This window comes from Stegastes partitus, unplaced genomic scaffold (genome assembly GCF_000690725.1).
Source record: "Stegastes partitus isolate 25-593 unplaced genomic scaffold, Stegastes_partitus-1.0.2 Scaffold1010, whole genome shotgun sequence".
In the NCBI taxonomy this organism is placed as follows: domain Eukaryota; kingdom Metazoa; phylum Chordata; class Actinopteri; family Pomacentridae; genus Stegastes; species Stegastes partitus.
In genome coordinates, this window is record NW_007578741.1 from 72,949 (window position 1) to 100,443 (window position 27,495).

Here is a 27,495-nt window from a genome sequence, read left to right on the forward strand (position 1 = left end):
TGGGAAAAAGTGATTTATTCCTTCTATTCATCTTGCTGCGAACTAGAAATGTAAAACAAATAATCTTCGATAAAAAGCCCTTTCTCTTTCAAACTCTCAGGTTCTATTAAGGCAATGAAGTCCACTCGACCACAAAACACAGAGAGGCTTTGGGGAAAGTTACCGGGCTTTGCTCTAAAGGCTGAAGTACCATTTAAGATTGTAACAAAAAAATCACCTGTTTCTTTGGGGCTCACACTTTCGTAGATAGAAAAGGTATAGATCTGTCAATCTTCAAGCAGTCTCTGCAAGTCCAAGGATTAAAAACAGTCTCTGGGAGTCGACTGAACATCAAACAAGGCGGAATATCTCCCAGGCCGGCGGAACTCCTTGGTTTTCACAGAAGGATCTTGTAGTAGTCGTCCTTGTAGCTGTACAAAACCACCACAGCCACCCTGCAAGAGGACAACATTTGTCTGTTATGAAAATTGGAATCATTTTGAAGACAAGGGGGGAAAAAATAAAAACACATGGTGGAGTTCCAAGTGGAGCATCTAAAAGTCAGGACAATGAAATTCAGCCAGGAGGGTTTCCAGGAAGCCAGATTAAGAGGCCGGTCCTGTTGAAATAACAGAGCAGACAACCCTGCCAAGAGTCCATGTCCAGGGTATCGGCACCCCATAACTCACAGTAGGAAGGAAAATCACCTTAATACTTAAAGTCCGCTCCGGTCATTGATCAAACCCCTAAAAACTCATCTCACTGTATTACAGTTACATATTTATTCATGTTAGGGTTTTTTTTCTCCAATGAAACTAATCCCTTCCTGCCCTAAAATGACTGAAATGTAACTCTACACCATTGCTTCCTCGACTGCTCAAATACTATCAGACTACTCTGCAACACTGTCGTAGGCTGTAATCTTGGAGTTATTAGTCATACATGCTCAGAGTGGGAAGTGATTCTGAAGACGAATAATGATACGTAAATACTGCAGTTAGACAGAATTATTTCCTCATGTTTGTTGCGTGTAAAATCTCAGGAATACAAATCTGTGTTTTTCAGACGGACACCGGTACACTGCAGCTTCAAGGTGGACACAATCGCCTATTTTACTCATGATGTGCAGTCCAGCATATTAAAAACAAGGTTTAAAGGGTCTGTGTGTATGTGAAATCACTATTAAGGTTTGTTAAGTCTAAATTATCGCTTTAATTTTTGGTGCTCTACAGTTGTGCCACTCTAGGAGCTCCCTATAGGAGAATATTAAATGATGAATTTCAAACATTAGAATGAATTTTTGCACAATCATTCATGGAGGAATGAGGAGGAGGAAACCTACCCAACCCCCAGACTTCTCCTCTTGTGATACCATGAAGCTGACTTTTTGGGTTTGAATGGAATGCTTGGAAATCTGGTACGGACATCAATGTTCTCTTAAGGATGAATTGTTTAAACTTTGGTCGTAATTCTTTCAAGCACCACTATCAGTTGAATAAGAAAATGCATCCAACACCTGCTGAACTAACGGCGTGAGCATCGGCTGCACCTCGTGTTTAGTGCTAAGCAGAAAATGACAGCATGATGACGCCCTGAGATTGTGAATAGTGTAAACAATGTACCTGCTCAACATCAGCCGGTTAGCACAGCCATTGTGTGGATGTTAGTAATATCATTTGGTTCAAGGTACCACTTTGTCCAACCACAGCCTCACAGAGCTGCTAGCATGGCCGCGGACTTGTTGAAACAGCGGTGAGGCTACAGGTTTTACATGCAGGTCTTGCCCGCAGTCGTTTTGGCTCAAAGCAAAAGGTCAGTGACTGCAAAGCCTCTGGGATAAGTTTAGTTTATGGTCCTGCTGCAGCCAGGAGACTGCTGCATAAGCCCTTTACCCCACTCATCTGGCCTCAGTTGCCTGTGCCCTACATTCAATGAAAACAACTAAACAAAAGTATAAAAACACATGCTGAATATATCCATTGTTGCCTCTGTGATCCTCATTTATCAGTCAAGGCTTTTACCCCCTAAATGGCAGCTCAAACATAGAGCAAAGACAGGAAATTAAAACCAACTGTTGTGGAGAGGCAAACAGGAAGAAACAGAGGCTTTGATTTTTCTTGTTACCATCTCATTCATGAAAGAGAAAATCCACCGAATCCCTCACAGGGTTGCTCTCCGTAGGCACTCCCAACACTAAAAGCTCAAAAACAGAGGATTTAGCTAAGGTCCTGAAAAAAAAAGATTCTGCTCAGGAGCTTGGGAATATTAACCATTCCATCTAAACCCACAGTAATGGATGGAGTTAACCCGCCCCCCCCCTGAGCTGCAATCTAAGTGTCAATCAACTGGGGTGTTAAGAGCCACACACCAGAAGACCAAACAAGGCAAATCCTTCTCCAGATTTCACCTCAGGAAATGGGATCAGCTGAGGATTTGATGTTCTGCAAGGCAGTAGTTATCTGTCTAACAGTTCCCTTTGAAGGGCTGACTGTCACTGCTACACCTGGAGTGTGTGGGCTTGCTTGGAGCTTTGGAGTGGCAGCTGCCTGTAAAAGGAAGTCTGCCTTGTTGCCTTTTTTTTTTACATGGTCTTTAACATATTTCACTGTTTGCCTCAGGTTTCATTTTAGGAAAAATAACAAGTTAGTCGTGGGTGGAAGCGCGTGGGAGCGAGCAGAGAGCCGAGGTCGTGGGATCTCTGGCTCACCTTCCGCAACGGCTCCTGCTGGGACCAGACATCCACGACTGTTTGTTCGGAAAATGTCTGCACAGTATCAAGTTGCTCCTCTTTCTTTGCTTTCATTAAGGAAAGATTAAATAAAGGCTGGGTTGTGCATGCGAACACGGGGCTTTTAAAAACAGGTAGTTCTGACTGTGTTGTAGAAGTGGCATTTTCACGTTACGCGGTTTTTCCATTTCTTTTATTCAAATTTCTCTGCTCGGATTTTTCAGCATTAATTTGAGTTTTACTTATTTATTCAAATGGCTGCATTGCAAATTGAAAGTTTGTTCTGACATTAATCACCGCCGGAGGACAGACAGTACTAAATGTGGTATTTTTCTCTCTACTTAAAACTCACGCCACAAGCTTTTAACATTTTTGCTTTTTAGTGAAAAGCCTCAACAGCTATTGGATGAATTATGCAAGATGTCTGGGCAATACGTACCGGTTATAGACACGTCATTAATAGAAATGGTTAAACAGAATATTCAATAGTTTCACTTCAATGCATTTGATGCAAACTACCATGAAAGCACATAAAGGAAACAGAGTTGGGTCACATGGACAAACCCCTGGTCCATGAGCAGTACGTCATAACCCTGAATGATGGAGCCTCTCCATCCTTCATCTCTATGTAGGTCTCCTGAGGCGCACTAGTCAGCGGCTGCCTGGGCCTCTCGTTGCCACCATCGTACACATTAACCTCCTTGATGGTAGCTGAGGCCGACAGGGCTCAGCGGTTGTCCTTGTAAGATGGGGTTTAAGGTTTAAAAAGGCCCACTACCTCCACCTAAGCAGCTCCAAAGACTGATGGACTTCACTTAAACTCAGGGAAGACAACAAACTTTTATTTTTCTGCCCTTTTGATGTCCTCGTCGAGTAGCAATCATCCCCCTCAAACCTCGCCAACAGTGACGTAAACTTCATATAGGCTAACCAACACAACAAACCCTTTAATCTTCTATTTCCCTATGTGCTCACAGAACTGAAACTATACTTAGTAACAACTAATTGTCATAGTTGTAGCACTGTGGCGTTAGCAAAGCTGTAAACGCTCACGCTGCTTCAAGCCAGCCCTGAGTTCCTGCAGGAGAAAGCCATTTTTATCTTATAGTTTACTTTATAATTTCAAACAAACTCCTGCATACTGTCTAAGTTGGAAATTTATTTGCTACGATGAAGGTATAGCACTTAAAAATTTTTGAATAAATGTATTTTTGCTAGTTAGACAGTGGGCCAAGTCTGTTTTTCACGTACCAGATTCACCGTCCCTCTCGCTCCTACTGCCTCTTGACCCCCATCTCCCATCCTCCTCTCTTTCCTCCACGAGCATGAACGTGCACATTAAGTAGTGTTGTGTGGATGGGACCGAGCCACGTCCTTTGTTTTACATTTACAGAGCCTTGGGCTGAGTACAAACACCGAATCTTTTTTCAGCTCACACACGCAATGGACAGCTAGAGGATTGTTAGGAATTTGACAAAAACTGTGTTGGATTAAAACCTCATACTGCACTTGTAAGCGTGCCAAACATATGTAAAGGCACCCAGTCGCACACGCATGCGCACCTTTTTGCAATCTTGAAGTGGTGGATCTCATCGCAGATGGACTTCAGGTAGCGCTGCTTGGGGAGACGAGACAACAGAGTCTTCACGCTGCTGTTGAACTGCTCTTCACTCTCAAACTGGAAAGAAATAAAAGGAAAACGATAAGGGGTTAAAACAAGGGACTAAGAAAGAGTGAATGTTAGGTGACAAAAATGTTGCATGCAACATTCACTAACCCCCCCCAAAAAAAGCCTGGAACAGATTAGTTTTATTACACCCCAAACTGTAGAGACTGTACACCACAAGGCCTCGCAAGGTGTCATTTTCTTCATGTTTGTTAACAGACCTCACAATCGTAAAGTCGGCAGCATTTTGGGAGGAATGAATGGGTTCTTCAGCTGCAGCCTCGGAGTGTATTTTTGCATGTCAAGTGTAGTGGGGCAGAGAAGCCACAAAGCAACTGTTGGTTTATAGATTTCTTTGGTTTCTTGTGTGACTTGGGGTAATTTGCCATATTTAAAACAGACCCTTCCTGCTTGCCTGGTTACACACACTGTGTATTGTCATGGCTTTTATATACTCAATGTGCTGTCTTTGACACTTTGTGCAGCAAAGGGGGTTGACTGTATAGGTGGCCTGTTCATTTATTGAGGCTTTTGCTTATATAATAGCAGTGTTAAGAGCATTTTTCAGCTTTCAGCATGTTTCTTTACAATATAATTAGTCCTTTTTTTAAACTTTCGGTAAAGGGAACTCGGGATTTTATGAGCGAAGTCTTGGTAAGAAGTATGGAATGTGATTATAAACACCTCCTAAGAGTGCTTTTTGTTAACTACAGTGCACGTCTGTGGCATACGTGAGCCTTGTTAAAGGCCAACGCAGACTCTCACGGGTCTCCCTGGCGATGGAAAAGTGCAGGGGTGTTCCCTCACTGCACTCCTCATCAGACAGGACTGTAAGGAAGGAGACGGGATCCCCTCTTCCTGTCTCGGATCTTGACCTCTGTTGGTCGTTCTTTCCACTTCCCTCCTCTCTCCCAGCCTTCACTTGGATGTCGCCTTTTATTAACTGCCGTGTTGTTCATGAGGCTTGCAGGGGACCTACCTCCAAAGACAGGAAGTTGATCAACGTTTCCTTCTGCAGGTCCACCTGTGGAACAATGGAGCGTTACATCACACCGCAACAATGCAACAATCGGCACAGAATACAATATCTTACGCATTTTAACAGAAAGTTAAATGCCGCTTTTATTATTGGGCAAAAAACATCAACCGTTGCACCTGCTGCCCAACATATTGAGCAATTCTTTCAAAAAAAGAGAGTCCAGTCAAACAAAATTACATGTAATTCAATTCTGATAATGCTATAAGCAGAGCTGAAAGCACTCCATGTTCTTTTCCTCGGAGGCTAATGGCCTTCCGTGTTTATCACTGGAAAACCAATACTGCTGTGTTCCAGTCTGACTGATAGACAAGCAGGCTGCTGACATGCAACAACACACACACTCACAGGCCTGTGGAACTGCTTACCGGCATCAAGGTGATTATGTCTGCTATGTTTCAATAACTCATATTTACCGTTGCATCGCTGATGCAGTCCAGATCCCAACTGGGATGACAAGTGTATTTGAAATATGCGGCGACATGGTAAATAGGACAAGCAGGGATAATTTACTTTGAGGATATCTGGCCATATATCTACAATGCAGCCACAAATAAACTCAATATGGCAGCCATTTACATCGCCTGAAATGACACGCTGGCTGCCTTCTGTTTAGTGTTCATTGTTCTGTAACAACTGGAATGGATTCACAGCCATCTTACCTCCAGCAGGGGATTTAAGCACAAGGCAAATAACTATAAAAGGGCTGCTACCCGTGATGTTTGTTGTTTTAGCTATCAGAAGCCCTTTCCTTGCTCTGCGATTTCACACATGAATTCAACAGATAAGGTGGGAGAGCAACAAAAGGGGAGCTGGGATTGGGAGGGATAAAAAGGGGGGTAAACAAACAAATGACTTACTGCCAGAACCTCAATGTCATTGCTCTTGTTCTGCAAATTGCTACTGAGATTCTGTAATCTGGTTTGGATCTGAAACAAGAGAGAGAAAGAGTAGAGAGAAACAAAGTAAGAATGACAGAAATGGAAAAGGGCGGAAGCACATAATTATTCCCACGATCAAAATGAAAGAGCTGGGGAAAGAATACCATCTTTACATGCAATCTTTTTAAAAGCAAATATTTGGCATGGCTTCCACTTACAAGCACCATAATCTAATGACAAATGCTTCAATGTTTAAGACAGGCATGTAGAGGGACACAAAGAAGAGAAGACGGGGACAGAGAGTCTACTAATATAGGGATTAGTGTTTCGCTCACGTATGACAGTTCCTATTGGGTGAACACAGCTCTCTATTTTAGTTCCTAATAACCAAGACGTCTTGGAAACAAGTCCACTGTAGACATTTTTCTACATTAACAGAGCTGTAAATTGCACTTGAGCCTTGAGTGTTTTTGGGTTGTTGAAAACAGTCTATATCCTGCATCACAGCTTTCATGACGGTTTCCAGGAAAGAATATGGGTTTGAAGGTTATGTAAGTATGGATTGGTTGAAAGCAATCACCTGACAGCAATACTTGACGTATCACACCTGTAGAAAGTGACTGAAAAAGAAGTAAAGCAACTTTTCTTTATACACTAACTTAAACCTAACCCAAACTTTTCTATACACACTAACAAACCCAAACCCAAACCCTCTCTGGCTGACCTGCTCACATGTGTCTGCACAGAAGCCACAACACATGTTAACAGTCCACAAGTAGACTTTATTTCAGGGGAGTCACAAGCCATTAACACTGAGGAACACTGCTCTATAGAAGGGTTGTGATGGGCAGGCACAGGCACAAATCAAAAACCAAAATCTGACAAGAAGTTCAGCTCCTGTTCAAGGTGTGCGTGCATGGAGCGTATCGTGGTCTCGCACATGCAACATGTACAAGCAGTAACTGCCACGAGTCAGGAGACGGTGTGACACCACGCTATCAACAGGAGGGCCTCTATGTACACACGCTTTTGTAAACTGGATGTACAAGCAAACATCCCAATCCAAGATCATCGTCTGTGATGAGAGTTGGCTCTGTGGCAATTACCAAGAAAAGGAACAGCAGTTTTCACAGTGGAAGAGCCCACAGTCTCCGAGAGAAGAGGGGAAAAAAAAAAGGCTTGTCAGGTCAGGAGCACATCAGGAGCACGCTCGTTATTTTCTTCAACATTCATGGGGTTGTGCACTGGGACAGGCTCAGACTGTTAGGGCGCAGTTCTACTGTAATGGCCAAAGATGACAGAACATTCGGTGCAAATGACCTGAACTGTGGTGTGATAGCATGTGGGTGTTCCCATGTGCTGTGTGTCTGGTCACAGCACGGTGACGACACACAGGCTCTTTTGGCCACAACAACAAAATCATCGCTCCCCACCTGCCCTACTTGCTAGATTTGTCTTCCTGTGACGTCTTACTCTTCCCCAAACAGAGATTCAACTGAAGGGTTGCTGTTCTGACACAGTTTAGGCGACTCAGCGCTCATTGCAGATGGTGCTTGACATGTTTACATAACAGGACTTCCAGGGAGCGTTCCAAGCATGACAGCAGCACTGGGATCACTGTATCACTGCACAAGGACACACTTAACAGGGATGGCGGCCAAATTTCAATCAGGTATAGTTTTAGATGTTTACAGGCATATTTGACTGAAGTAGCTTTTGCTGATTATTTACATCCAGTATTTGCCAAAGTTTTCCAGGAGCAGCATATGACTTGTCAGTATAGCATCTTGTGGTCTTAGAAAGATGAGAAAGGTGAGAAGCAGGTTGTGTGTTTGTGTGTGAAAAGATGAATAAATGATGGTGGGTGGAAGAATGAGACAATAAAAAGTGTATTTGTGACTTTGACAGAAAATGCAGAATAGCTGTATTTAATTTCCAATAACACAAATGAAAAGGAGATGCAAACATGGAAAGTTACAACTGTAAGTGTGTATCTGTGTGTGTGTGCATCACAAACCTGAGTCTCATATCGTCGTCGAGCACTCGAAGAAACTTTCTCTGGGCTGATGACGTTCACGTTCATGTTGGTGGTGCTGCCACTTCCATGTTGCTCTGAAGAGCCTGGAGACACAACAATGAGCATTTCCACATTTTATGGAATAATTACATTTTTTATACGTCCAATACCCAACAATTAAGTCACACATTGCATGTTCCAATCAGACGACAGCAAAAAGTGTCCATGTCTAACTGTTGGGTGTAATTACAACATTGTTGGCTACCTGTGTGTTTGTGCCAGAGCTGGTGTGAAATCTAACACTTAGGCGTATCCCCGGCTGCACTTTTTGTTCGTCACTCTGCGTAAGCCCGTTAAATGCCAATAAAGGAAATGCACCATCACAAAATTCTGAATCAATTTCACATTTTTATTGCATGCAGCACTTTGGTGGAGTTCAAGCAATAACTGCCTAAAAACAGAAGCGTGATTGTAATGAGATGGGCCGAGCACAGTACCTGTGTTGTTGAGCTGGGATCCTTTGGGGTTCTGGAGAGTCATGGTTTCAGAGATTTCTCTGAACGGCAAAAGGACAACATTCATAAGAACAACCTCTTCACATCGTTCAGACATCTGAGCAGCACGGTCAACCAAAATTTCTTTACCTGATGTATCTCTCATCAAAGAATTTGGTCCGACATTTCTGAATGATGTGGTCCACCAAGTCCGACTCAAGAATTCGTTTCTCGGACTGTCTGTCCTTCTCAAAGGATTTTACCTGAGGACAGAAAATGACTTTAACATGTGCTGCAGTACACAACCTTCCCATGACTCTGCCTGAGCGAAACAGTGTGTAGAATGTTATGATGTGTAATGCTACTAGCTGTTTTCCGTAGTGAAGGACACACTGCTCACTTAATATGTATCTGTTCAAAAGCCAAGTCTGTTGCTGCCAAGTGTATGCAAATTAGACTTCAGATGTCAGTAAATGTCTCTGGATTGTATTGGAACATGTTGGACGGCGCTTTGCTGGATTGTAAGGCTGGTTTACCTTCACATACTGTCCCTCTTTGTCGGAGACGAGGGCCATGCATGTGATGCCGGCCAGCCTGCAGTGGTCCAACAGCGTTTCCTGAGACTGAACACACAAAATGACAAAAAGCTGAATTAGTCAAAACATAATTTGAGAGTTCATTTAAAGGTGAACTGCATTAAATGTTTGTGATAATACATATGGATACTCATTATCACAACATTACACAAATTGACTGTGCATGTAGAAATCTGGCGCGCTGCCTTCCACTGCCTGAGGATGCTGGCCAGTGTGGACTTTGTGAGACCTAGATTTCTGCTGAAAAGCTTGCAGCCCACAGACAAGTTGTATATGTATGAGGACTGAGTTTATCTTGATATAATTACCTAAGAATTACAAATCAAGCTAGGAAACGTAGGAATTACATAATTAAAGTATTATAGTTAGCTGTGACTGATCTGGTTGCTGAAAGAGTGACGAAACATGGCTGAGATACCGCTCAGCTAGAAGGTAAGAAAAAAAATGAAGGAGCTCATTCTCTGAAAACACTGGATCATAGCCTAAAAATGATTCTATTGCAGCAGTCACTCACTTTAAGTAGAATTTTGCTTGGAACTAAAGGAGCGCGCAGTGAGCCGCGACTCACAACCAAAACCAATGTACATTCAGGTAATGCATTCAACCATGACACTGAGTATGTATGCTTATGTCTGTGTCGGCCCAATTTATTCTCATTAACTTCAGTTTGGCTCCTCAGCTAGACGAGCTAGCGATGGTGCAGAACAAACCCTGCAGTGTACCACACAGTGTGTGTGTATGTGTGTCACTTCGCCTTGTCATCATGTAAGCTTTTACATTTCCTCTTTTCTTACAACTTTCTCACTGACAGATCAAATTATGTCAAAGGTAAGCTATTTCCTGCAGGCAGATGGGCAGCTCGGGGCCTGAGCTGACTGCATGTGGAAGGGGTTTGCCATATTTGGCTAATAAAAGCTAAACGAGTGGAACCGTCTCTTGAGGATGAATTAAAGCTGCAGATTGTGTCTGTTAAGAGGCCAGCATGTGAGCGGTGTTAACAAAAGTCTAGAGAGGGGGGGAGTGATGGGTGAGAAGGTCTGAACAAGGTGTTCTCACCATCTCTCCCCTGGTCAAGGCGCTGGCCTGCATACATAATCAACAAAAACCCCACACAAACACTCTTGATGATTTGGAACATAATGCTACTTGTTTTCAGCCAAACCCAACCTTTTCCTAATTACTTTGAAGGACTCAGGGGAAATGAAGGTGGCCAGTCACTTGTGTCCTGTGCCAGTACAAAAGACAATGAGGACCATTAAAGCAAACACTCACTAACTGCAGAAGTGGAAAGTTAAGACAACAATAGGTTATAATGAGTAGAGGAGGGAAAAAAAACAGGAGGAGCAGCTAAAATGTGGGCACAGGCTTTTGCCAGGGAGGCGATTTCCACAAACACGCACAGTTCAGTTTGTCACAGAAACATGAAGAATGTGGCGGAGGCATGGCATTACAAGTTCTGGCGCGGAGGATAAAAAGCTTTACTTTGAAGGGACTGATCTCAGCTTGGCTATACTCAAATCACACTTCAGTTATTGCTAACAAGAAGTCATCAAAACCTAATCAAGAGTGTGTCAAACAACTGACATGGAGTCAATTACTGCACAAAAGACACACATGTTTCATTGCCTCTTTGAAATGCGACCACAAAGCACAGCTCGTTCTTTAGGATATTTACTATTTCTGATGCTGTCATGACTAGTGTGCTGCTGACAAACGAGGGGCTCTTCTCTAAAGAACGGAAGTCAGGTGTTGCCCTCTGTAGGAGGGATGAGGTTACTACAGGAGGGTGATCAGGAGGTCACCTATTTTACCCAACAGTTTCCATTATTTAGAAAAGTACAAACCCAGAAATGTGCTTGAGTTTAGACAAACACGAGGACTCAGATACATCATTATAGCAACTCACTAATGTTGTGCTTGTGCGTCTGCATGTACAATGCATGTTTTACCTACATCCTCTGTTCAGATTTTTTCCTTTCACTGGTCCGGAAATAACATTAAGGGAGTGACTTGGTGAGCAGAGGCCTCTGCTTCCTTCAGTTGAGATATATTTAGGCTCGTGCCTTAATGGCTCAGACCTGCGAGTCCTTGTTGTGAATTTAAAGAAGCATCACTGCTCACATACATGTAAAATTGGGCTTTCTTCACAAATGTAGGTTTTTTTGGACAAAAAGCAACAGAAAATAGTAAATAAAAAATATCAGGTTTACTATTTGGTTCTCGTGATTGACACATATGTAAAAAAAAATGTCAATGTGCATGTAGTTTATCACTGAAGTGGCTGATACGTAACACCAGTATAAGGTTGTGTATTTAACATCTGCATTTTCAGCAGAAAGCAGCCTCTCCCCCTTAAAATCTGGCCGACTCATTAATGTGTGATGTGTCGCCGTTTACAGATTTATCTTTGTTATATATTAGATGGGCTCATTACACTAAACCTCTCTGTCCAGCAGCTCATTTGGAACTGTAGCATAGCCTTGCTCTACACAAGCGCCTGCTTTGCAAAGTTCCCTGACAATTTTCCTCTTAAGTTACGCTTAATGTGCTATTTCAGATCTTTAGATGTGTCTACAGACATTTTTTTTGTTCACCAGTCTAGTGAGCCCGTAATCGCCTGTTGCTGATAATGTCAAAATTATTTCATTACTCAAATAATCAGTCTATCACCGTTAAAACGACTCCAAAAGTTGCTTTTCCAACAGCCAGATCATATCTGGCATTTCACTGACCCAACCTAATGACACCCAGTATAATTTTCACCCACCAGAGACTCTATGGTGCAATGCTTTTATGTGCATTTGCTCAAATATGCGATACACATTTGTTGTTTTGTAATTCTTTCATTTTTCTTTGCCTTTATTGGACAGATGGAGTAGAGGAGTGGACAGGGAATGTGGAGAAAGAGAGCAGAGGAATTAGGGAGAGCATTTTACACCCATGTGGTATGAGTTCTAACTACGTGGCCACTGGGTCGCCCTGTGATACGCTTTTAGAGCTAACAGTAATGTGTCAAAAATCTACTCAGGGCACCAATTAAGGCAGGAAAGAAGAAGTCTGCAAGCAAGATAACAGGGATGTAAACAATACAGGTTTCAAAATGTTATGAAAATAGTTTTTGCAAATGCTGCATGAGGAAGGAAATTAATTCAGCAGTTTCGTTAGACCTCATTGGCAAAACAACACATTGTTGTGAGTAAATCTCAAAATTAAAAATAACCTTGTTTGTTTGCAACTCCAGAGAGCCACTTTTAATCCACATTAGCTTTCTCCAAACGGAAACCTGTTGGGCTGCTTACCTGTGAGACATCGTAGGCGATGTCGGCAGACACACCAGTGCTCCACAGCTTCTGGACAACATTGATGGCTCTGGACATTGAGGAGTGACCCACTGGGACCACCAGTGCATCGCAGGAGCTCACTGTTGGCTGAAGCAAAAAAACAGCAGCTATAATCACGCCGAGCAACAACCTGAAAAAGCATATTCAGTCAAAAATTATGGATGCAGAGAGCTGCTGTTAAAAATACGTGTAATAAAGGAGCAATTTAGGGTCTTCATTTCAACGTACTTTCACAATCTGAATCCAAAATATAGAAAATGATGCGGCTCCAAAAATAACTCCACGGAGTCGAGACCAGCAGTGATCATAGTTATTAACATGTTTCTAAAAGTGGCTGTGTGGCACCCGACTGCTGTAATAAGGCATCATTAAAAATGAAACTCTGCCTGCTGCTCCTTCATTACAATAATTAGGAATGTCAAATCCCAGAGTGTGTGTCTGTGTCTGTCTCTCACTGGCTCCTCCATGCTGGCCATAGCGGCGCAGACTTTGTCCAGGGCGACACTGGCCCCCACCGCACTGGGAACAGGCACTGTGGAAGCTGGCCCTCGGAATTCAACGATCTAGTAAAACAGAGAGCGAACCGCTTTAAGACATCAGGCTGCATCACCAACGCTGCTTCATGTGGAATTAATGAAATGCAGACAGAGGATCTGTATGTGAGACGGAAAAAATGTGGTTCACATGAATGCATATGTGGAGGGAAAACTTTTGGCTGCATTTTTTTCAAATATCACCTGCAGATTTTAGCTGTGAATTCACTCCAGTTTATTTTTAGGTTTTATTATGTGGAATGTGAATGTCTGTAAAAACCTACCAAGTGGTCATAGCGTCCTCCAGCAGCCACTATATCTGGCACGGTTCGCTTGCGTTTCCTGATGAAAGCCACAAACTGGAAGATGACTCCAGAGTGGTGCTGCACCTTGTACACTAAGCCTAAGTTGACCACCACCTAGAGAGTCGACACATCTGGATTAAAAGAGAGAAAACACACGCAGTTTCTTCGTTTACAAAGAATCCAAATCACCCTCATTTTGACTCCGAGTCTACGCAGAAGCACGGTGAGCTCCTCCAGGTCCTTGAGACCCTGCTTGGCCAGCTGTGTGACGGCCGTTTTCTGTTTGGTGAGTGATGCCAGCAGCGGCGCCAGGTCTTGCAGATTTCCCTTCTGTTCTATGTACTTGTACAACGTCTGCAACTGAAATCGAGCGAGAAGGAGAGATCTCGATGTTTATGAGTGAGTCTGAGTGAGCTGCTGCAGCGCTGTATGTTTTTACAGAAGGTTCATGCACCGGGTGGACTCTTACACTGCTGGTTGACAGTGAAAAGTTGCAGAACTTTGCCTCCATCTCACGTTTGGTCAGCTTTTCACACTGGAGCAGATACGGGGAAGAGGAAGGAGGGGGGAAAGAGGCAATAAAAATGTTACCACTGCTGTATTTGCCAAGAACACCACTGGGTATGTTCACACCAGCATATCATCAACAGACACGCAATGTGGAGAGCACGTGTAACATGTGACCTGCACTGACCATGGCGTCACACAGTATGTTGGAAGCCTGGCTCAGCTTGTCCTCCGGGACCCCGCTGTGGAGCAGGATGGCCTTCAACAGGCTGGTGTGGTTTAGGTAGATGTTATAGTTCCTTTCCTGCAGTCACAAACACACCTTTAACCCTCTCAGCTGCAATTAAAGTCACAACCAAGAGCAGCACTGTACAATGAGCACCTCAGTGAATAATGACTGTTGTGTCCGGCTGCCCTCTCATTCTGTCTGACTCGTGTATTCTTAAAAGCTTTCACATAAAGAGCTGGGTGGTGGATGGGATCACAAACAGGATCTATGAGGGATGAACTGGAGGCCAGACTCAAGGTTGACTGGGTCCATGAAGTATGCAAAGAGCGCCGCGACTGGAGACTGACGCAGCATTGGAATGGATGTGGACAGGAAATGGATTGTACTGGAAGGGAGGGAAGGAAGCGGACGGAGCTGCGCGTAACAGATTTACTATGTAAACAATAAATACAGTGTAAACCTGTCAGGCTGACACATATTTTGGTATGTTAGGAATGTGAGTGGGAAGCAAAGGGGAAAAAACAGCAAAAGGTTAAAGCAGAGCTGATGGCATCCGCAGGAAAATAAAAAAGAATGATACATCTCGCCCATGAACAAACTGTTCACCGTGAATGAGAATCACGACGAGGCAGCGCAGCACAAACTGTCAGCTCAACGGATCATTTAAAACACAAGTAGTTCGTGTGTGTGTGTGTGTAACCTGAAGTGCAGGGAACTCCTGGACTATTTCAGAGATGGTGTAAATGGTCTCTGCATCAGGGAGGAGGCTGTTGGTGACAGGTGTGATGATGTCGAAGGCGCACTCCAGAAGCTCCCTCGGGTGAGCGCGATCCAGCTTCCTGGGGCGGAACACGCGCTCAATGCTATACCTAAAGAAAGGTGACGAGAAACACACGCAAACTGTGTTTATTCTCAACGGGAATGTCAGGTTTCTTTACAGAGACAAAGAATGCATCACTTCTACTTAACATGCTGAACACTGTCATGATCCTGGTACGCATATGAGTCAATACAGGCTCACACAACTGTAGTGGATTCACTTCAGAGGTTGACTGAGGTAATGCCAAAGCTAATCTGGCCAACACAGTGCATCAGCCCCGCTGCTGATACAGCCGGCCAGATGAGTTTTAGTTGGTGGAGAATTAACTTAACCCTCTCAGCCACAGAGACATTTTCTGCTCCTGTCACAATTTTATTCACTGTGAGCTCGTTTTTCACCGCAATATAAAGTTGTGGTTGTTTCTATGGAAACAGCGCAACCATAGAAGTAGAGAGAACCGAAACATGACTTCTGGCAGGATGACAAAATTATGATGCCAAAAATCATAAAAAAGAAAACACAAAAGTAGAATTTCCACAAGTGTTACCAAAAAAAAAAGTGGTGGCTCTAAACACTGCAGATATTTTATTCCTTACATTTTAAATTTGTTTCCGTGCATGTCCACTCTCTGCTCTTTGTAAACAGCCTGAAGTTCAGCTCAGGTCAGCCAAAAAATCCCCTTATTTTGTCTGGCATTACTTGGCCTCATAGTTGCACTGAGAAGCGCAGAGTTTTTTGTGATTTATAAAATCTGTTTATATAAACAGTTCATTTTTGGCAAATTTTCAAATGAGTCATGTAGATTAAAATGATTTGATGAAATATCACAGTTTTAAGCTTAGATTTAGTTATTTTTCCCAAAGGAATAACACATCACAGATGAGTAGTTCAAGGACACAGAAAAACTACCTGATTCTTTCTATTTTTACAGTTTCTGGCTCTGATATGTGTTGGAATTTGGGTAATTTATTGTTTAAAGATAACATGCTTCAAACCTGAATACAGGATTAGAGGGTAAACTTAACATAAAAACAATGGAGGAATACTAAAGCTCTAGATTTCATCACAAGATATCACCATGATGCCACTACATGAAATGAAATGAAAAATACTTTATTCATCCCAGAAGGGAAATTCAATACATACATACTGTATGTCAAAAGATTGTTTTGTGAAAAAAAAGAATGGCATAACTTGCCACTAAATATGTAATGAACCTTTACAAAGCTATGCTGGCACAAACATCTGTTAAATCACTTATCAATATCTACTTTACCTCTTCAGGTGGGTTATGTTATTTCGGGCAACGTATCTTGCAAACGCCATCTGAAGTGAAAACAGAGTTGAGACATTGGGTGCATGTGCATAATGACAGTGAAGTCAGAGCATACCAAGCTGTAATCAATCACAGTGTGGAAACAACCATTTAGTCCTCAGGGTTTCCTGAGGTAGCAGGATCTTAAGGCGGCTGCTGATTGCAGCCTCACACTGTGTGTGTTTGCATGTGCTGATGCAAATAGTTGTATAATTAGTGTTTCTGTAGAAGTGCGGACATGCACACCTGGGAGTGTGTTCTGTGTGTTGTGTGTGTGCTTTGTGTGTGTGTGTGTGTGTGTGTGTGTGTGTGTGTGTGTGTGTGTGTGTGTGTGCTAAACGCACGCGGAGGTCATAGGGCAGTGTAACCAGCATTCCGCTGTGGTCCATGAAGCAGGCCAGCTCGCTGCCATCGTACAGCTTCCTGTTTCTGGGGAGGAACAGCGGGGTCTGGAGACGCACCGCACCTGAAGACAAACATCACGTATCAGTGCTACATCTGCCTAAGACAACATGACCCTCACCCTAAGACAACTGATGCATGTGAGCAGATACAAACTGAGAATAAACAAACAAGTACAGCTGGACATCATCAGCAATGTGCATAAAAACAACACTAGCACCTGCACAGAATCTGCGCGGCCCAACAGTGCACTTATTGTTTAGCTGCCTCACACTGGAGCAGATGTCGGGGTCCCTAAAACGGGCTCACGGCGGGTCAGGAGTCCAAGTGGTTTTCAGTGGAGAGTCAACACACACACACACTAGACAAGTGTAGTGTACTCACCGTGCTTCTTGAAGATCTTGGTGATTGTTTCATACACATGCTGCTGCAATTTGGCGCCGTTGAAGCTGAAGCTGCCCTGGAGGGAGAGCAAAACAAACAGCCTCTGTTAGGGATCAGGAGACACTGATTAAGCACTTGCAGGCCTTCTGCTAGGCTGTTACACAGACCAGATGAGTGAGACAGCATGGAAGAAAGAGCGGCAAAGTCATCCGTGTGTCTACAGTGACATCTACAGGTTGAGAGGGGGATCAGCTGACTTTCTCTGATGCGATCCAAACTAAATATTATTGCAAAGCAGAGTCACCTAAAGTAAACTAGGATGACTCAGCTTTAACTAAATGTTGACTGGTTTAATTTTGTTTCATGCACTGTGTGCCCACTGCTCATCATGCAAAGTGCACAAAAAGCCTTTCTGCCACAGCATTACACTTCAACTTATTAAAAACGAAAATCCTCAACACTTTTTTTATCAGGACAAAAGAACAAAATCACTACTTTTAAGCATTTGTTCCTCTATCTCAAAAGTTCACTAAATAAATCCGGTTACATTCGGGGTGTCTTTGAATGTTTATAAATCATATGCACGACGTTGGCTTCTGGTTTTATGCAAAATATGCAAAATATATCTTAAAAAAAAAAGCTAATGGTTTCATTTTTGTCTTCCATCTTCCACAGAAATGCTAGAATATGGCCACATGCAAAAACAGTAAAACACAATCCGCTTTCAAGAGCTTGGTAGACTCAAGCAGCAGCTTCACCTTGTACATGTCTATGTCATAGGTGAAGTCCATGACTGGTGTGGTGTTCTGGGCGAACAGCTGGCCCACCATGGTGCGGTAGGCCTTGCCGTTGACATTGGCCATGGTGTGCTGCAGCACCTCATGCAGCTCCGACTCCTCCAGCTGAGGCGGAGGCAGCAGCTCGCTCTTCAGCAGCTCCTGGGCGGTGGGCCGAAGGGCCGGATCGTGTTTCAGGAGCCACTCTATCACCTTTTTCTGACATAGAACAGACACAGAATGGTATTTGACTTTTAGATGGGGATAGAAGAAGGAGGAGGAGGAAAAAGATTCATATCAAACATTGTGCTCCGGTCGTCCTCACCTGTGTTCCTTGCCCGTATGTAGCGTAGTCCTCTGGGAAGCATATGGGCTCCTGCAGCGTAAAAAAGGATGACGTAAGTAAAAAAGGCAGGTTCAAAAACCCCATGCAGCTTAGATTACTTCTCCTGAGTGCTTCCAGTCCCTGACGTGGACGTACCACTCGTAGCTGGCTCAGGACAGTGATGCGTTCGGCTCCAGTGGTCATGGGCCGGTAGGACATCTCAAACAGGATGATGCCCAGGCTAAACAGGTCAACTTTCTGTGGACAGAACAATGAACATGATGCATTAAAATAAAAAAAGGGGGGTGTTACATAACAAGAAGAAGAAAAATAATTCAGAGACAGAAAAATCAAATTAGACTGTATTTAGCCAGAAATGTTAGTTATTCATTCTTACTTGGTTGTAGGTGGCTTTGGTATTTCCTTGAACCTCTGGGCTGACATAGAGGGCAGTACCAACCATGCCTGTCATGTTACCTGCAGACAGTGAAGCAACTCATAGTATTAGCGAAGGGCTGGAAGATCAACCTCCAGAGTTATCAAAGATTAAAATGAGCTAAATATGGTGCATATGTAAACTCTCTGCACCTGTAGGGTCTGGTTTGGGCATCGCTGCAGAGCCAGTCTCCTCCAACTCAAATTTGCCTGCAGCCTGGAAGAGACAAACAGCTTCTTTACAAAACATGACTAGTTTTACACATTAAACCAACAACAATGACAAACAGCTACACAGTTTGAATCAGTGCAGCCTGTCAGCAGGGTGAAGCTACTAACTGCAGACCACATCAGAGCAATGTTTACCACATTAGCAGGATGGTCTGTAGCCAGGCCAAAGTCTCCAATTTTCACATGGTCCTGGGAGTCGAGGAAGATGTTGACAGGCTTCAAGTCCCTGTGAATCATGCCCTAAAAGAAAGGAGGATTAATAGTGATTATGGCTTCATTCTTAGTTAATGTTCATGCAGTGGAGACACCTGTACCACACCTGATCGTGGATGTAAGTAAGGCCATCCAGTATCTCTCTGAATAGTCTCCATAACCGATTCTGGTCCTGGTGCAGGCCGTGATCTATAGTGTCTCTTAAAGTGCTCTTTTCACAGTATTCCATCTGTCGGGAAGAGAAAGCATCTGTTAGACATGTAGTAGAGTTTGTTAGTGGTAAAATTAGAGCGTGCAGGAAAAACTTACTTGTATGTACAAGTAATGGGCGATAATGAGATTTCGGTCAGAGTCTGTGCTCTCCGTCGTGTCAGTCACTGCTCTTTTGCTTGGCTCAATCTGCAGGAGGAAACACCAGCTGTAAACGACACGGTGTCTGGCGCTAACCAACGAGTAAACACGGGACAAAGGGAAAATATTCAAACCTGTGACATCTCGTCTATACTTTCATCCCCGTTATCAAAGATGATGTCACTCCTGGAGTCACTATCAGAAGGCCTAAATGAAAACAGGAGAATGAATAAATAGTGACGTATCAACAGTTTGAGAAGGAGTCTTCCCATTGAAAAAAAAAACGTACATAAAAGAGGCACCAAATACATCTTCCTCATCATCGTCCTCATCATCCTCATCATCACTCGACTGGTGTCCGCTGCACTTGGCGCTGGAGGATCTCTCAATGGAGGTGGACCACTCCACGGAGCTCGACAGGGCCGGAGGCGGCGCAACGTCCTCCACGTTGTCGGGAAGGCCAAGCTCATTGAGGCGTCGCGGCGGATCTCTGCACTGAGGAGGTTTCTCAGCTGTGCTCTGAGGCTCAGAGCTGTCCGTGTTGCTCAGCACACCGATGGAGGGCGTCTCGTGCCGCTCGATCCACGCGTTGTAATAGCGGACGATGTTCTCATGGTTCAGGCGCGAGAGCAGCGTCACCTCGCCTTTGATCCGCCTGAACTGCTTGCTGGTTGGGTTGACCTGGATGCGCTTCACAGCATAGTAGCAACCGTCTAGTTTGTTCTGAACCTAGAGGCGCAAGAGAGGGAACAGACGACAACTTACTGATGAGTGTGATGTTATCTCTCCATAAAATTTTTGTGGGGGGAAAAAAAAAGCCACCCACCTTAATTACAGCACCAAAGGCTCCTTTTCCCAAAAGCTGCAGTTCTTCAAACTCATTGAAATAGCGAGAAAACTGCCTCTGCAGCCCTGAACTGAACGGAGCATTGAGGATGTGGCTCCGGGGGATGACTGATGACGCAAAGTCCACAGCCAGATCTAAAAAACAGCAAATCAGAATTTCTCAAGCAAGAAGGCCAAACATCTGACTGTTAAAGAATTCCTAAGTGTGACTACTTGCTGCTTTTCTCTGGTTTATGTACCTCAGTTGTTTAGACCAAAGATGCATTTTTATCATTATTAATATAATCAAAACCTGATTAATCACGAAAATAATCCACAGATTTAAGAATACTGCAGACAGTTAATAACAGCAGCCTAAATAAATACTGTAAATTGCTCAGTGTCCACAGAAACTTCAACCTTACCAACCATTAACATAGATGCTTATTTCTAGACTCTTTGTACGAGGCTATAACTATAAACAATAGGTTGTACTGAAATGTTTTTCCATATCTTACGGCCTAAATGAGGGTTTGAATGTCAAAATCTAATGTATTGGTGAAGAAGTGCTGCACAATTGAAACCATAAAACATCATAAAACACATTGACTACACAGACAAATTAAAATAAAATACAATAACATAATTAGTATAAAACCTTCCAACACAATAAAAAATAAAGTCAAGCTCTACTTGAATCAAATGCCAGCGCAAAGAGGTGGATCTTCAGCAGCCATGTAAGACTTTCTGAGCATTTCTTCTAATTGTTCCAGTGATTTAAAGCAGCCAGCACAAAGGCTCTATCGCTTCTATTTTTGCGTCTGGATCTCCGAAAATATCCAAGAGCATCTGGCTGCTCACCCTCAGTGCTCCAACCGGGATGTGATGATGCAACCGATTATAAACCTCAAAAACAAACAATAAAATCTTTTATCGTGAAATGTACAGGAAGACGGTGGAGGGAGGCCAGTGCTGGTGTTACTGTGATCACGGTTTCTTTCTCCTGCTAGAAAACAAGCAGCTGTGTTTTGTACCAGCTGCAGACCCCGAGGAGACGACTGCTCTACGTCCATCATAAAAAAGTGGAAAATAGTCTGGCGGTGTGGTCATAAATCTTTTTGATCATTGGTAGATGGACATGTCTGCAACCCGGGCGCAAAGTCCTAAAGGAAAACAGCCAGACAGCTGAGCTGATCTGTTCACTAGGATCACACCAAGATTTTTTTTTTTACAAAAGATCAATCGACTGGATCAGCTGCTGTCTTCCAAAAGGTCACATCGACCGAACATAACGATCTCATGATAAGTCGCATTTTTATTAACGCTGACAAAGTTGGATCCATCCAGGTTTTAATATCCTTTAAGCAGTCCAGCTCTGAATCTTCACTCTTTATGATCCCAAGAATATAGATTTGAATATTGTCAGTACAACAATATAAAGTAATCTTCTGTTATGTAAAAATATGTGCTCAGATTGAATCTTAAAAAGAGGCAGAACTTAACAAAGCTGAGTGCTATCATTGTACTTCTTGTTTTTTATTTAACTGAGGCTTCACCACATGTACACGGGTATTTTTGTAAAACAAGGCCTTTTTTGTCTCGTGGCCTTTCATCCTCAAGCAAACACAGTTATAGTTCACCGACTTTTTGGAAAACTCCTTCAAGGATGAACATATTCAGAAACTCTCTGATTCATCATGCCACTATCGCATGACTGTACAACTAAGCAACGAGCACCCTGCTTTTAAATAAACACGAATTAGTGTGGATGTAGCCTGACGTTCTAATATTTTGTCCAAAGTATTTAAGAACAAGTCACCTTCTGGGCTGGTCTCTTGGTACTGTGGCAGGTTTTTAGGGGAAGGAGGTTTGAGGAACGAGTGATCCAAGAGCTGCTGAGTTGTCCAACGCTCAGCATCGTTCAGGCAAACACACCTACAACAAAAAGACATATTGAATATAATTAGCAATACCACAATGCAGTAATCTCTGGCACTGAGCTACAATAGTCTGTCTAATGTCCCAGAAAATACACATTGTGCTACAAATCTGCTGACAGCAAACAATGCATGATTTGAAAGAAAGGATTTGAATAAATTATTTTAACTCAGCAAGTTAGCTCGCTACCATAAAACCACTTACTCTGAAAGCTACTCTTTATTGCGCAGCCTGCAATGCAAACACCAAAACACCATGAGCTAAGTGAATGAACCAGCGTCTACAAACATATTGCAAACAAGCAGGTTTTCTATTACAGCTAACCAAAGTACAGATGTATTTAGATGCATAGGGTGGAAATCAACTGGTAGAGACACTAAACAAACTTGATTAATTGGTAAATAATTCAGTTAGTCGGTCATAAGAAAATTAACTGGCAACTATTTTGATAATGAAGTTATTTCAGATAGTTTTCAAGCCAAACATCTGCTACAACCAAGTTAATACAATTTGTTATTTGTCTTATATTATAGTTAAAAAAAGAAGAAATAGCACAGGACACTCGATGATGCCATATTTGTTTATGAGATATTATGATGGCTGTTTTTTACTGATGTCTGATTTTCTCTTATCAAAGCGCTCATCAGCCTAATCAATAATGAAAATAATCTTCTCTTGTTGCCATATTTCAGTGACCATTCCAGCTGCTTCTGTTAACTTATAAAATTAAGAGACTTTTTTGTGCTTGTGCATTTGCATTAGTAGAGTGACAACAATAAAAGCAGTAGAAAATGATTGCCATGATGTACATATTTATAGTAGATAGGCTTGACTGTAAAGGTCCATGTAGACCTACAGTAGGCAGGTACATGGGAATAAATATCCAAAGGTAAGAAACTGGAGAAGTTACCCACACTGCCCTTTACCTTGCAGTAAATTTTAATGCAAATACAAGGTTTTGAGTCCTTTGATTGTTTTTTCCCCCTGTTGACTAAATCACAGGACCTCCAGTAAAGTTTACTGCAAGTAAAAGGACAGTGTGCTTGAGCTATTTCTCTTCTCCTACAGTAAACAGGCTAAAACACAGACGTAAGAAACTGGCAAAGCTTCCATCCATACATACTTGTGAAGGAAATCCTGGAAGTCAGCAGGCAGGCTGGATGGCACCGTCACTGGATACTCCTTCACTTCTTTCCCCTGGCTCAGAGCCAGCAGCATCAGTCCCAGGTTCCACACGTCCCCCTTTTTGCCCGTTTTGGTCGGCATCGCCGTATCCTCAGAGAAACGCACGTGAGCTTGCTCGAAAATGTCTTCTTTGCAGATATCTGCAAATCGCTTCGATAAGCTGTAATCCGTCAGTCGAATGTTGCCCTCAGAGTCCACCAGCACGCTGGAGGGCCCCAGCTGTTTGTGCACCACAGAGTTGGAGTGAAGGTAGTCGAGAGCGGCCAGCAGCTGGGCCGTGTAATGGCAGAGTTTATCCAGAGGGACCGGGGTGTGGGTGTTCAGGCTTTGGTTCAAGTTGATCCCAGCCACATGCTCCACCAACACGTTCACCACCAGGCAGTCCTCCTTCTCTGTGGAGCTCAGCGCCATGTAGTGCACCAAGTTTGGATGATCCAGCCGCAGGAGGGAGTTGAACTCATTCTCTGCCCCGTGGATCTGCACAGAAGTTCAAGAGCAACTAGCAATGTGTGATAGCGTGAAGCAAGTATGTTTAGAACAGCTTTTAGAAGCATTAAAGCAGATTTCCTTGCTTTTAAAACTACAAATACATAATTTAACCTCTCAACTATTACAACTGCACCCTTCCTACTTGCCTGCTTTTTGCAGTTCTCAATCTTTCCTTTCTCCTGGCTGGTGAAGAACTTGCCCATCGTCTTGTTCCAGCGCAGCGACCACTCATAGATCACAGCAAAGTCTCCAGAGTTTACCTCGAATCCACAATAAACACTACGGTTGAGCCGCTCACTTACACCTGTCCAAAAACATAAACGTACATAAGGCTTATCAAGGCAAATGGAGCAACTTGGAACCAGATGAGCAGCCCTGTGTGGTAGAGCTCTCACCTAAACTTTTCCCTCTGTATACAACAAGTTCCCCAAAAGTGCTGCTGTTGAAGTGAAGAGGCTCCTGTGATCGATGGTTGTCTTCATTAATTGTGTCACGTCTGACAAAAGACAAACACTTGCAAGTATTATTACTACATTTCTTAATCAGGAGAAGCATGTTACAGTATTTGTAAATATGGTGAAAGCATGCCGTGTACCTGTGGCGTGTATTTGAGGTAGTCCGACGGCGGTTACCAACTGCTTTTCTAGCTTCGTTCAGTTCAGGAGTTGCTCCACCAGGGCTGGGGGGGCTCTTCCCCAACACAGAGGCCGACTGTTCTATGCTCTCAAGTAGCTCCTGTGAACATAATGGCATTGAAAGAGCAAATTACATTCCCGGTTTGTTTCCTCGGGTGATACGGTATAAGATGTGCGTGCTTTACTGCTTTTCTGCAGCTGCAACACTACAGCACAAATACCTGTTTGGCGATTTCCTTTCTTCTCTTTTCCTCTCGCTTGTCGTCCTCTCTTTTTTGGATTACAGCCATGATCTCTTTTTCCTACAAGAGTGAAAAATACCACGTTAAAAATACTGTAAACTAGAGCTTCTGTCAGTTATTTAAGATACAAAGTACGTGATCTGTCATATGCTCAGTGTTGACAAGTCAGACAAAATTCCAAAATGCAGAGATCTTTCAGGTAAAGCAGTCTACCTATAAATGACCACGATGTATACAATTCATTACAGGGTCTGTTAGAATAAAGTGCAGTATTTCTGGTGAACACAGAAAAGATGAGCTAAACTTAATTTTTCCCCACAAGAGGAAAACGAAGAGTATCTAGCCTTTGTGAATGAGTCTGATCAATCACTCTGACCCCAGATAAAACTAATCCAGCATGAATGTTTTTATCGTGCCCATCCCTGACCATCTCCTCCTCCTGCTTGCGCCGCTGGTCCATCCTCCGCTGCTCCTCCTCGGCTCGTTTCTCCTGCTGCTTGCGCTGGTTCTTCAGCATCTCCTCGTGGAAGGAACTGGAAGGAGGCTTGTTGTGCTCGCTCAGGAAGCCCTGGATGTGGTCTGCCAGTTCGTAAATCATCACCTAAGCAGACAGATAAATAGGTTAGAAGGAATTTGTGTGTGTCTAAGTGTGTGTGCATGCCTACTCACCTCCCCACATCGCACCACTGCCAGCTTGTTGAGTTCACTCTGGAGATTCTGGAGGTTTTCGTTGGACAGGCCTTTGGCATTCTTCAGCTCCAGCTCTGGAGGACTGTTGGTAAGGTAGCATGTCAGTGAGACCGCGTGATCACAATGGGATGATAACTAGCACTCTCAGACAACTTGCCTCCAGGGATAAATGTCTTTTTTTCTTTTTCTTTCCTTGTGCAGTTTATGTTTTAGTTAGTCTTGAAGATTTTGTATTTGGATTCACAGTTTAGATTAAAGCCATCGTAATAGGCTGGAATCTGTTGTGTATCACAAGACAACTGTGTTTTGCACACAGGACAGAAAAAGAAGCAGTGGCAATATTTTTTTTTTTTCAAAATATGGCAGTGTAAAACTATAAGTGTGCTTAAAACACATGTATGACAATGCTGCTGACATTAGCTGACATTTTAAACTTGCTGTTTCATCTCTTTATTGCAGGAACACAAACAGAGTGAAACAGTACTGAATTTCTATATAACATCTGATTGATTTAAAAAAAATGGAAGGTGTGTTTTTAAATTGTTGATTAAATCTCATAAAACAATTACAATGTAAATTACATAAGACATGTACAGGTGAGACTTATAGCACCTTGTCCATGCATCGGTGCATTTTTTGTGTTTTGGCTGCAGGTTCTGGGTGAGTCTTGCATCACACAAGAGCTTCAAATAAATCCACAGCCGAACCTAAATCATACACGGCGTAACTAATAAAAACAAAAGGATTCTTTATTCACATGTAAAAAGCGAATGCATTTTTATACTGTCGACACACTTTACAATGACGATACAAAAACTTTGAAATGCTACAAAATCATGTGGTTGCACATTGGATGTTATGCTGTTAAAATGCATCTGTTTGGGATTGTAGAAAAATGATTCAGCAAAAACTTCTAGCACAAGAACAATATTGGATGTAAATCAAGTCCCATGAGTACATGAGTAGCCCTAACAGGGGTGGACAGATTCTGAGCCTCCCCTCAGCCCCGCCCCTGTCTTCAACTTCAGGTTTCCTAGTATGGATTCTTTTCTGATATTTGAGCGGTATTTGGAGAGAGATTTATTACAGACATTCTGGAGCAGCTGCTGTCTATGTGCAGGGATACCGTGCAGGGCAGAGGCAGTCATGGTAGGTGTGTAAAGGCCAGGGGTCAACACTCACACGTCTGGGTATGTGGGGGCACATTTGACCTGCAGGTCCACAGCCACGTAGCATTCCTGCCCATTGTTGAGCCCGTTGGGTCGCAGGCAGAGGTGCACCTCTGGAGGCCTTTTAACCTGGAAACCAAGTCAAAACGGGCTCAGTGGAGCAGTTCACTACAGCTAACATACATGTGTCAACTTTCAGCCGTCATTAGCTCACTGAAGGAGATGCTCTCTGCTAACGTCTACCTTCCACGGATCCTTGTTCCGCAGATCCTGGAAGTCATCTCCAAATATAGACGCGAGAGCTTCTAGTTCATTTTCCTGCTGCACAGTGTAGTCGTCTGTCCAGTCTGTTGGAGTGTGCTGACTGCTCATTCTTCTGCCTCAGCTACATGGCAGTCCCGCGGTCCTGTGTCACCCACAGCCGTCAGACAGCGAGCAGGACGCCGCTCCTCTCACTCCGTGGACGCGCAAACTTTACCAGAAGTACAGCTCGCTGTCAGGAACTAACGTTACTCGGTATCCGCCAACTTGCCACACGGTCGACATGCCACCACAACTGCGCTGCGACTTGCGCATGACTGTTACAGGATGTGCGTCGCGGGTGAAACGTCATCACGGTGCGATCTCTATAATGGTCACTAGAGGGGAGTAAAGAAACCGGAAATGTCCTAAAAACATCCTGACTGATACGAAGTGGGTATTTTATCTAGTTTTATTTATTTATTTTTGTATTTTTAAAGCGTGCAATTTACTAATTT

The 27,495-nt window shown here is 43.2% G+C and overlaps 1 protein-coding gene across 1 annotated transcript; it reads right to left on the minus strand.

The window, feature by feature from the left end:
* eif2ak4 (eukaryotic translation initiation factor 2 alpha kinase 4) lies at positions 1-27,329 on the minus strand. The gene is made up of 39 exons (XM_008294973.1): positions 26,981-27,329; positions 26,751-26,866; positions 25,548-25,650; positions 25,306-25,479; positions 24,858-24,938; positions 24,597-24,736; positions 24,397-24,497; positions 24,148-24,305; positions 23,451-23,989; positions 22,209-22,324; positions 20,391-20,545; positions 19,854-20,293; positions 19,699-19,771; positions 19,523-19,612; positions 19,320-19,442; positions 19,136-19,240; positions 18,923-18,986; positions 18,732-18,811; positions 18,491-18,592; positions 18,335-18,385; positions 17,992-18,228; positions 17,234-17,309; positions 16,792-16,913; positions 16,409-16,458; positions 15,013-15,181; positions 14,271-14,387; positions 14,046-14,111; positions 13,766-13,936; positions 13,556-13,690; positions 13,194-13,301; positions 12,697-12,825; positions 9,338-9,424; positions 8,952-9,064; positions 8,805-8,863; positions 8,308-8,411; positions 6,270-6,338; positions 5,353-5,397; positions 4,270-4,385; positions 1-434 (listed from the first exon to the last, which is right to left on the minus strand). The coding sequence occupies exons 1-39, from the start codon at positions 27,107-27,109 to the stop codon at positions 377-379; spliced, it is 4,971 nt and encodes a 1,656-aa protein (XP_008293195.1). The 5' UTR covers positions 27,110-27,329; the 3' UTR covers positions 1-376.
* Between the last annotated feature and the right edge of the window lie 166 nt (positions 27,330-27,495).

What these genes read in the sequence shown, in the direction of transcription:
- eif2ak4 (XM_008294973.1), bottom strand. Translation starts at nt 27,109, where the DNA reads ATGAGCAGTCAGCACACTCCAACAGACTGGACAGACGACTACACTGTG. An exon ending in CCCATTACTTGTACATACAA is followed by an intron (nt 19,443 to 19,522) that starts GTAAGTTTTTCC and finishes TCTTCCCGACAG; the next exon opens with ATGGAATACTGTGAAAAGAG. An exon ending in TTTGATGAGAGATACATCAG is followed by an intron (nt 8,864 to 8,951) that starts GTAAAGAAATTT and finishes TTTGCCGTTCAG; the next exon opens with AGAAATCTCTGAAACCATGA.